Source organism: Tribolium castaneum, chromosome 7 (genome assembly GCF_031307605.1).
Source record: "Tribolium castaneum strain GA2 chromosome 7, icTriCast1.1, whole genome shotgun sequence".
NCBI lineage: Eukaryota > Metazoa > Arthropoda > Insecta > Coleoptera > Tenebrionidae > Tribolium > Tribolium castaneum.
Genome location: NC_087400.1, coordinates 7,255,353 through 7,266,128, shown reverse-complemented (window position 1 = coordinate 7,266,128; position 10,776 = coordinate 7,255,353). Strand labels below are relative to the sequence as shown.

Sequence of the window (10,776 nt, the reverse complement as noted above, 5' to 3'; positions counted from 1 at the left end):
TAGTAATTAATTTTTTGACATGTACTAATGTGACTAATTTTACAAGTAATCTAATTATTACCTGTTACATAAATGAATTTCACTCATCAAGAATTATTAATAAAATAAATAAAAAATATTTTTTTTATTTTTTTGAACACTTAAAGAAATATTGTAAATTTGCTATAAAAACCGTATATCAATAGAAAGCTTATGAAAAATGATGTCGATACGTGTAAAGAAATACATGGTGTTCCATTCAAAAAAATGAGTTATTCAATTTTTTGCGTTTTGGCACACCTGTACATTATTTCCGTGTTACAAGTAAAAGTCGACTATTTCCTAAAACTACAAGGTATTCTGAATTTTTCTGTTGCAAATTTGTCAAAAAATATTCATAGGCGACTTTGCAGCGATTTTTCAAAAATTGGTCTTTTCTATAACGAAGTTGAATAATTCCGAAACGAAAAGAGATAGATCCATAATAGTTTATATGAAGTTACATTATTTTTTTGCGTAGAATCTAATCATGCAAAAATATATAGGGTGTTCCATTTAAAAAAATATAACTTTGGTTCACCCTGTGTACAATAAAAATATTTTTAGTTAATGGACTTTAAGTCGATCTATAAGATAATAAAAACAGAATCGCAATATATTAAATAATAAAAAAGTTATAGATCGATTACGCACCCCTGCGTCACCCTGTATATGGAAAATATGCAAACTGCCATATCTGACTTTTTCAAGGCACTCACTTCGTTTGTACTATTTCGCAACTCCTTTTCAATTAACAAAATTTTAAAAGATATTGAGGAACCGGAAGAAGCGAAATCTACGATAAAATGAGCTAGTGCTAGACAATGATGCAGTGTAATGCAAACTGTATTACACAGACAAGGAGAGACAATAGCAGACTGCTCGAAAAATAAAAAATAAAAAAACCGGGGGTAGCCAAAAATTTTATTACTGTGAGCAGTTGTGTTACATACGGGTGTTTTTCTACATGTGCATTATTTCATCCAGTTCTAATGCACACTAATTGAGAACTGGACTTGTTTATTTTTATGGTAAAGTTCCGTTAAGCGGTGTCGTGGTTGCCTAATGGTGATGTTTCATGGGATGTCGTCGTAGCGACGGTGGTAGTCGCTGGGCCACAAGTGCTGGAGGTAGGTCCGAGGCGATTACCGTCGAATTACAGTCATTTTGGGACATTTCGAACATGTAAGATAGGTCTATGTCGTATCTTGGTAGTTTATCTCGGAGATAAGAAATAACGTTGACGCCGAGAACTGGTTCTCGACTCATTATGAAGCTGGATAGGTAGCGAGGAACTTTAGATTTCTCCGCACAGTGGAGGAGCAAGGCCCAGGAGGTGTAATCCGAGTCCAAAACGAACGTATTGTACACACCCTCATCTAAAAGAATACGTTATTTATTTCTCGATTTGTGTCACGAGGCAAATATTCAATTTTTTCTAGTGTTTTGTGTTTACTTTCGTCAAATAAAACAAAGCTCTCATTCACGTCAAGTTTTGAATGACGTCGTGGCCGCGCGCCTAACGGGACCTAAAATCGGAGATGATCGATTGATCCAAATTGGATTCAAATCGGGTTTTTATAATCGACAGGCTGAAAAAATCGCATACGTAACAATTTGCTAATTGGGCTATTATTCCGGTTTTGTTGGTGGTAGCACTGTTACTGGACCATTTTTTAAAGAATGTTCCGTCTTTTAATGCCACTCACTAAATAAATTAGAAACAAATTTTGGTTTGAGAGACATACGGAGACGATCACTGAAATGTCAGATTTTGTTCAGGTGAACTGAAACTGAATTATTTTGTGTAAGGGCATCGAAAATTGGATATCGGTATTTTTAATTAAAGAAAAAATTTAAAATGGTCTCGAAAAATATTACAGTGTGTTCTTCAATTTTATACGGAATTTGGTTAATTTCGAAATAATTCCACTTATTTTTTTATAAGTTCTAACATATCTTAAAAGTCATCGTGTCTGAAAACTGAAAAAATAGACCAAATTGAATAAACTTCCTCCATTTGAAATTCAAATAAGTATTGTTTAAAAGCTTTGTTTAAACAAACCAAAATATTGAAATACGACCGACTATTCAGCTAAACCAGTGTTCTTCAACCTTTGCCATCCGGCGGAACCCTTTGTCGAGATATTTTTTTTTATGGAACCCTTCATTTAGTAATACACCCAGATGAGATTTTAGGGACAGCTGCGTTGACTTGTTACGAACAAGGTGAGCCCGTGCTTTGGTAATAAAAACTCTAAATAAGATTTAAATTTGCATTTATTTAAACAAACTTTAAACAAAAAGATAAATATTCCAAATAAAATAATATATAAAATAAAAAATAAAAATTAATGACTTTTTTGCGCTTGCTTATTATTGCACAAATTATCAATATCGGGATGGATCGTTGTTAATTGGAGACGCATATCATCCTCAGCGTCAAGTCTATTTCTGTACTTGGTTTTTGTTGCGACGTAAACAGAAAACGATTTCTCACAAAGGTAGGTTGTCACGAAAGGCATCAATTCTTTTACGGCACGTTTGGAAATTTCTGGAAATTCGTCCATTAATTTTATCCAAAATGGGCCAATGCCATCCGGTACAAAAGTAGACTTTAATGTTGTATCAGTGCGTATATCTATCAGTTGCTCCCTTTCTTTAATTGGGAGGGTATCCACATTACCACACTCATTAAACGGATTTTCGACCCAACTAATATTGTTGCACGTAGGAGGAAAATATTCCAAAAAAGTGTTTTTCAAGCCATTTAAATGTTCCAAAATATTGCTTTTTAAATTCGGGTCTAATGCAGTATTACTGGTTTCCAAAAAATCGTTTAAATTAGCAAAACATTCCGTATTATTTTTGGTGATACATTCCTCCCAAAGCTTGAGTTTAGATTTTATCGAGTTTATTCTGCTATTGACCTTAAAAATTGTAGAATTTGGTCCCTGAAGTGAAAGATTAACTTCGTTCAGGTATGAAAATATATCTGCAATGTAGGCCAGATTTTGAAGCCAACTAGTATCATTAAGTTTTCCAGCAAATTCACGTTCATTAAAAAAGATTCGAATTTCATCACGCAATTCCCAAAATCGCGTTAGGACCTTTCCCCTCGATAACCATCTTACTTCGGTATGAAGAAGGAGATTTTTATGTAAGCTTCCCAAATCATCGCACAATAGGGCAAATACCCTGGCATTTAGAGGTCTGGATTTGATGAAATTAATCATCTTAACGGCGTCATTGAGTACTTCGTGCAAAGCATTTGGTATCCGTTTGACAGCGAGAGCATGACGATGAAGGCAGCAATGGCTAGCTTTGATGTCTGGAACCAGCTTTTTTATACGTGCTATTACGCCCTTTATAACACCCACCATAGCTTTGGCTCCATCAGTGCATATGTGATAGCATAAATTCCAAGGAATTGAATGTTTTTCAAAATAAGCATTAAGTAAATTAAATATTTCTTCACCTGTTGTTTGAGTTGGCAGAGCCTTGCAAAAAAGCATATCTTCCTCAAAAGAAGATTCGTGTATGTATCTCACAAATACTAATAAAATTGCTAATCCAGCTACATCTGTGGACTCATCCATTTGCAAAGTAAATCCACATTTAGCATTTTTCAAACGATTTACTAGTACCGCTTCGCAGAAATATGACATATCTTCAATTCGTCGTGAAATCGTCGTGTCAGACAATGGGACGAGATCGACTTTGCTTGCAAATTTTTCGCCGAATACGCATGTAGTTAAGTCTTTCGTACAAGGTTTAATTAATTTTTCAGCAATAGTATAAGCTTCGCCTTGTTTAGCTATGCGCAAGCTAACTAAATAAGATGCTTTTAGTAGATTTTTATTATCATCACGAACATATCTTTCAAAGGTATGCTTTTTCTGATTTAGTTCATTACATTTTCTTTTAAAATATTCGCTTTTACCTTTTAAAGTCGGATGTTTAGTGTCCAAATGTCGCTTCAGCTTTGCAGGATTTAAACTGCTGTTGTTCACTACTTGCTCACATATTACGCAAAGTCCATTTGGCTCATCTTTATCACCAGTCCAAGTAAATCCGAAGTTCAAGTAATCTTCATCATATTTTCGTTTTTTTCGACTTGTTGTTCCCGCTTTATTTTCTTCTCCAATAATATCTGTCGAGTCTAATGTTGGCGGAAGACAGTTGGAATTTTCAAGATAGCAAGAGGATTGTTCTTGGGATTGTGATTCCAATTTGCCACTTTTGAGCCAATTCAGCATCATATTTCTGAACGATTCTAGGTTAGGATCAAACAAAATACAATTTATTTTAAAACTGTAAGTTAACTTACCTTTGCTTGTCTAAACCTAAAACAACAACAAAACTACGACCACAAGTACAGTTACATATTTTTGAAAATTAAGGTTAAGTGCAGTGTAAGTCAACTATGCGAATGGATAACATGTTTCAACATGAAACTCCGATTGACGCATGTGCATTCTGAAGAGCGGCGCGGCCGACGTCTCTCGAATTGAAGCAATGACTCGCGGAACCCCGAAAGCCTTTGGGTGGAACCCTAGGGTTCCGCGGAACACAGGTTGAAGAACACTGAGCTAAACCAAGAGCTAAGCAATAACGGACCCAGAGAGTGAAGTACGAAGAAACTTTGGCGAGAAATAAAGTACACCCAACAAATATTGGATTTTTGAAAATGCTACAGATTGGCACTTTTGAAGCTTTAAGTTGAAACAAAATTCGGAAACGGTTACTAAGATAAATTATTTTTTATCGTTCTAAAACAATGGATCTTTAAATTTTGTTTTTATTATTTCATTTATTTTTATATTATGTAATTAAACAAAAATTAAAAATAATTGGTTCGGATTGTAGAGGTTCAACTGTATACTAAAAATTACTTATCACTGTTCGAATTATAATGTGCACGTAGCTTTAGATTAATAATGAGGCTTCAGTGTAATATAACATTTTTTATGACTACAACAAAACCGTACTTCCATAAAAATATTTTATTTTAATTTTTTTATTTTTATTAATTTTTTTTCTCTACTCAAAACTGAAAATGATAAAAAAATTGTCTAACAATGTCGTAACAATGAAAATTCCGACTTTTATCTTTTTTTTGATGCCCGAAAAATGCAAAGTTTTGTCCAAATGTCACATTTTTAGAAATTGTAGAGTTGTACCAGGTGAGGCAACCTTATCGAGCACCCAAGAAAATCGCGACTTCTAATGAAATGAAAGTCCTGAAATTTTACACACCAGCCTGTACATTGATAAGGACCATTCTCGATTTTTATTAAATTTTTTTGTTAATTTAATTTAATTAATTTTTGTTAATTTTTCTGAGATTTTGGGCATTAACTATTAATTTAACTACAAAGTTTTTAGAGTAAGTGAATCCTTACCTGCTAGCCCATCGAACCCTGGTATCAGAATTATAAATTTTTACTTGGTTTGTCAAATAATCGGTCTTTTCATTTAGAAGCAAATTAGACGCGTGATTTATTAAAAGATGGTAAAATTTGCCATTTTTTTGAAGCCCCTTATTTTTACAATAAAATGATGCAATAAAATTGATTCCTGCATTCAAATAATCTAACGAAATCTTTTACAATCTTACCCCAATTAGTTCACATTGTCACCTAAATTTACGACGCCACAAGTAGCAACTCATAAAGAAAAATTATTTTTAAAGTTAAAATGTAAAAGTGCGTTTAATTCAAAATTTGTTTTTTTTTGATAATTTCGTAAACAATTATCTGAAGTGAATACGTGTAGTTTAGTATAAAATTAAGATTTTGACTTTTTGGTCGAAAATTAATTCTTCAATTATGATCTTTATCTGTAAGTTCAAAATTACCAAATTTGATTTAATTAGAAATCGCGATTTTTTTAGGTGCGCGATAAGATTGCCCACCTGGTACATTTTGAACGTTCAGTGAATTTAGAAACAAAATGCCATATAATGCCTTTTTTAGCAAAAAACTGTGTGGTTACACCAAAAGTAACAATTTAAATTTACAGTTTGGAAATTTACTTATTTAAAAACTAATTTGGTAATAAAGGCTATTAACAATAATCCACAGTGTTACTTTCAAGCACAAACGAACGATAGTGTGAGTGCCTTTAATAGGTGGGTTTAAATATTGCGTATTAACTAATAAATTGCGTTGCCTAAAAACTTTTATTCTGGTGACATTTGAAAGTATACACCAAATCAAAACCAAATTCTTATTTTTTATTGCACAATCTTTCAGTTCAATTTCTATTTTGACACCTGAGATTAAAATTTGTTGTAAAAAGAAAAACAGTAATTGTATGTGAGACCGCCAGGAGCCACGGTAATTGTACCTCAACGGACTCTGTAGAGTGCAATTTTTGCACACTTACTGACTTAAAAGAGTCAGTAAGCATTTTCAAGACTCGGAAGCCCCATAAAGCAGGAACAAAATGTTTTTATGAAAATTATTCATTAGTTAACAAAAAAGTTAATAAGAATTGAAAATCTAAAAACGAATTTCTCGTTCGTGTTCGTTTTAATTTCCCCTTTTTGATTGAAATACTTTGGGGCCACTCAACCGGTCGTTATCGCCATTCAAACATCTCTAATGTGCCTAAATACCACTAACACGTGTCCTCCGAATGTGTCCAATGCGAGGGCACTCCCGGATTCGGTACCGTCCACGTGATGTTTCCAACCAGCAGCTCATTAAGCGGATCATCCGTGAAGCTGTAAGTAAAATTCATGGTGACATCGGCCAAAAAGGGCGACATGCTGAACTCTGCCCTCATGCACCTGTACGACAGCGCCTCTTCCGAGCTGGCATAGTACTGGATGACGTACCATCGCCCCATCATCTGCAAGCGGAAAACTCCATCATGGGTATGCCGGTCCCGTTTTTTCGTTTAAATTGCAAAATGCGACGCCGCGAGAATTCGAAAACAATAAAAATTAGATCGATGTCAGCAGCGCTGGAATTCCTAACCGTTTTCGCGTACACACCTGTTCCAAATTGAAGTTCCTGATGGCTTTGACGCTGGGACATTTGGTCTTGTCCTCGGGCCGTTTGCGGTAGGGCCTGCAGGAGGCGATGAGCAGGAGGAGCAGGATGGGACGCAGCATTGTGGCGGACTAGAGTTTGGTCATTTGTTGTGGTCTTTGCTTCCGTTTGAAGAGATAGCTTATCGCAAAAGTGGGCGAATTTGGTGTTTGTCGAAATTGGGTAACACAGTTGGAAATGAGAATTGAGGAATGCATAATTGGTTAATTGTTGAAATTTGAATCATTGGTTCCGGTTAATGCCTAGCCATTTGCATTTGTTTGGCATTAGGTTAAAATTTGCATCTTTTGTTCACTTCAATGGATTCTTCAGGCTGGGTCAAGGAAAGCCGACCGAATATTCAAACGAGGCACAGAGCGATACATTAATCTTTATTACCAGTTTTCTTAGTACTGATAAGAATTTCAATTCAATTATTGTCTTTCAATTTGTTTCAAATTTTTCATCTCTACATTCATTCTTAATAAAAGCGAATTATTTTTCGTCCAAAATTATTTCCCTACGCATTTTCCTTGATCCTTGCATTAATATTAACTTGATTATATGTCAGATTATTAATAATATTATTCATAAAATCATTCATAAAATGGACAATAAACAAAAACTAAATGAAATAGGTAAGTATTTTTATTAATAACTCAATGAGAGACGATCTCTAAAATAGGTTTACCAAAAGCATAATAAAAAAATTTGACGAATATTTTGCTAAATTTGCAAATTTAATTTATCATAATATATACCCAATGTCATAAAAATTGCTACACCAAGATGGAATTAGAATTTTTTGACGAAAGTTGACACAAATGGTCGACTATTAGCGAGTAATAAATGATTAAAATTTTAACGATTTTAATCAAGTGGTAAGGGAGTTTGTAACATTTAAGTTCTTTTATCAGCAAGTGTTATTCTTCCAATTTTTTGCTCTTTGACTATCTTTTTATGTGTTTTTTTTAATTCGTTTAGCGCAATTAGACCTGGAGACGACAAAACTAAAATTACTAACAATTTAAGCATTTTTGAAAGAGGCATGATTTTTGGACTACAAATAGGGGTTTTTCAATTAGAGAAATTACTAGTAGTTTGGATAGAAATCGAAGTATCATTAAACAATGTTATCAGTCATAGACTGGAGAAAGCTAAGGACAGTGCGAAAAAAAAGCATACCAAAAAAATAAATGAAGTCCAAAATTGGCGTCTTCGGAGTATGGCTATATATATATATAGCTATAATTTAATTACAAGACAAACTTTTGTTCAATGGGTGGGTTTAAAGATCGTCTTTTATCACGTCAGACTATTTACCATCAAAATTGGTCATTTGGACTGTTTCCTGTTGGATTTACTTGGTATGGGAGATACGGGCAAAAACGCATATCTAAGCCTTATCTATCAAATCTTTATTTCGAAACACAACGCGTTTCGACCATAGTGTGGTCAATGTATACAGTGTATATTCTTACCTGAGGATGACCACTTTGTGCTTGAAACACGTTGTTTTTCCAAATAAAAGTTTTGGTGTGTCAGGTTTAAGCTGTGCTTTTGCTCATTCCTCCCATACATAGAAAATCCAATAAAAAGCAGTCCAAATGACCTAATTCGATGGTAAACAGCCAGAAGTGAAGTACGAGGACCTGCGAACTCAACCATTGATCAGAAATTTTTCTTGTACTTGAATTATTGCCATAATCCATGATCATTTTAGACTTCATTTGCTTTTTTTTTAAGTCTGCTTTCTCTTTTTCTTTGTCCTGAACCTTCTCTAATCAATGACTGATAACATCGCATAATGGTACTTGGATTACTCTTTAAACAAATAGTGATTTCTCTAAATAATAATAATAATAAAAATTTCCCAAAAATTGTGCTTCTTTATAATTGTGCCTTAAGTTTGTTTAATTGTTGGTAATTTGTTTTTTGTCGTACTCTAGGCATATTTTCGTTTTCATAACATTTAAAACAAACGAATTTACAAAATTTGTCAGAAACGCAAAAAATGTGAAGAACATTTGCTGGTAAAAGAGTTTAAGTGTTAAAAACTCCTTTACCACCTGATTAAAAAAACGTTCAAATTTTAATCATTTAATACCTGCTAATAATCTAACATTTGTTCCAAGTTTTAGCAAAAAAATCCTATTTTTCTTGGTGTTGCAATTTTTATGACACCGAGAGACATTTAATTTGGAATTAGATCCAATTTTCAACATAAAAATTGACTATAAATTGAAGTTTTTATTACAATATATTTATATAGTAAATTTATAGTTTAATTATAAATTCAGCTGTAAAAATTGCATTAGAACCGCCATCGAGTTTTTTTATTTTTTTAATCTATTTTTATATTTTTTTATTATTTTATTTTTTATTTTATCTATTTTTGTTGAAAATGGACATTTAAGGTAACAACACTTTGGAGATAGGTCTTCCAGAACACTATATATTTTACAAAAATAATAGTTATTGCAGTAGTTTTTCGATTATCCGAAATAAAGTCAAAAGCCAAATACAATAAATTATGAAAAAAAAAACTTTAAAATGACGACACTTCTTCTTCACATCCCTCTATGTTTTTCACAAATCATAAGCATCTTATTTTTTTAGCTAAGATTTTTGGATAGTCCTCTTTAGTTTTACTATTTAAGAAATCAAATATCCTTTCAAATATCCTTTCTTTAAGATTAATTTTCTTCTTTCGGATAAAACGGTGAAATTGAAAACGTGTGTTATTCCGGATAATAGAGCGTTCTGAATGAGCGGAAACCTGTTCATAGTGATAATTGATAACAATTATTTTAATAATAATTAATCTTATAATAATTATTTGTAACATAATTCTGAAAAATCGTATGTTAGTTTAGAAGTTTCTTACAAAATTATTACCTACTTAAAACTTTAAACTGCTTTTCGGGTCTTTGTTAAGCAAGCAGAAGTTTTTTTTTCAGTGAGAATAAAACTCAAAAGTTGGAGGTACGAGTATTGTAAGAAAAATGAAAAAAAGTCGTTGTTTTACCATACACACAACCTATTCTTTATTGTTCACTACTGTAACAGGATTAAGCGTGAGAACTGAAAATTGCAAGAAAAAATTTTGAGTGTGAAAATGCTGAAAAAACGACCAAAATTGAAGATTTTTGGAAAATATTACTCTTACAATATATAGTAACAAAAGTAAAAAACCGACTGCACAAGTTTTCTTTCATTAAAGACGTGTTTTCTGTTTTTTCGTCGGTAAATAAATCATAGTGCAAAAACAATTTGCGTCAAAAATATCAACATCCATCTCTATTTCTGAATATTTTTTAACAAATGCAAAGCCAATTTCAAAGTGCATATTTTTCGGTCTGCAGGTTTTTTCAAAAAACTTTTAATTACAATTAATCTAACTGAAATTAATTTTTAAAATCAACTACAACGTAAACATTTCGGTTAATGCTTTTTTAAAATTCACTAGTCAAATTTAACGATTTTTTGACTTATTTTGACAAATTTTCTTGAAGTGTTCAAGTTTTTGGCTTGAAAATAAGCAAAAAATTCCCTCAAGCTTAGCTCGCTTCAGTTTCGTCCGAGTTTTCCAAAAGTGTGCTAAATCCGAATTTTTAAGCCCACACGTCGGCATTAGGAAGGAAGTTCACGTAGTTTTGGCCATCGCGTCTTCGTGCCGGTATTACTATATTGGGTGTGTCGGAGCCTTGGCCTTCTT

At 32.8% G+C, this 10,776-nt stretch overlaps 1 protein-coding gene and 1 long non-coding RNA gene across 2 annotated transcripts; both read right to left on the bottom strand.

Moving 5' to 3' along the window:
• Positions 1-929: 929 nt before the first annotated feature.
• Positions 930-7,281, bottom strand: Karl (karl). Its single transcript, XM_964157.4, has 3 exons — positions 7,022-7,281; positions 6,648-6,876; positions 930-1,397 (listed from the first exon to the last, which is right to left on the bottom strand). Exons 1-3 carry the CDS (start codon positions 7,139-7,141, stop codon positions 1,081-1,083), a joined length of 666 nt encoding a protein of 221 aa, XP_969250.1. The 5' UTR covers positions 7,142-7,281; the 3' UTR covers positions 930-1,080.
• On the bottom strand, positions 2,281-6,641 carry LOC135266722 (uncharacterized). The gene is made up of 2 exons (XR_010334881.1): positions 4,349-6,641; positions 2,281-4,294 (listed from the first exon to the last, which is right to left on the bottom strand). It is a non-coding gene; the product is annotated as an uncharacterized LOC135266722 (long non-coding RNA).
• Positions 7,282-10,776: the final 3,495 nt, after the last annotated feature.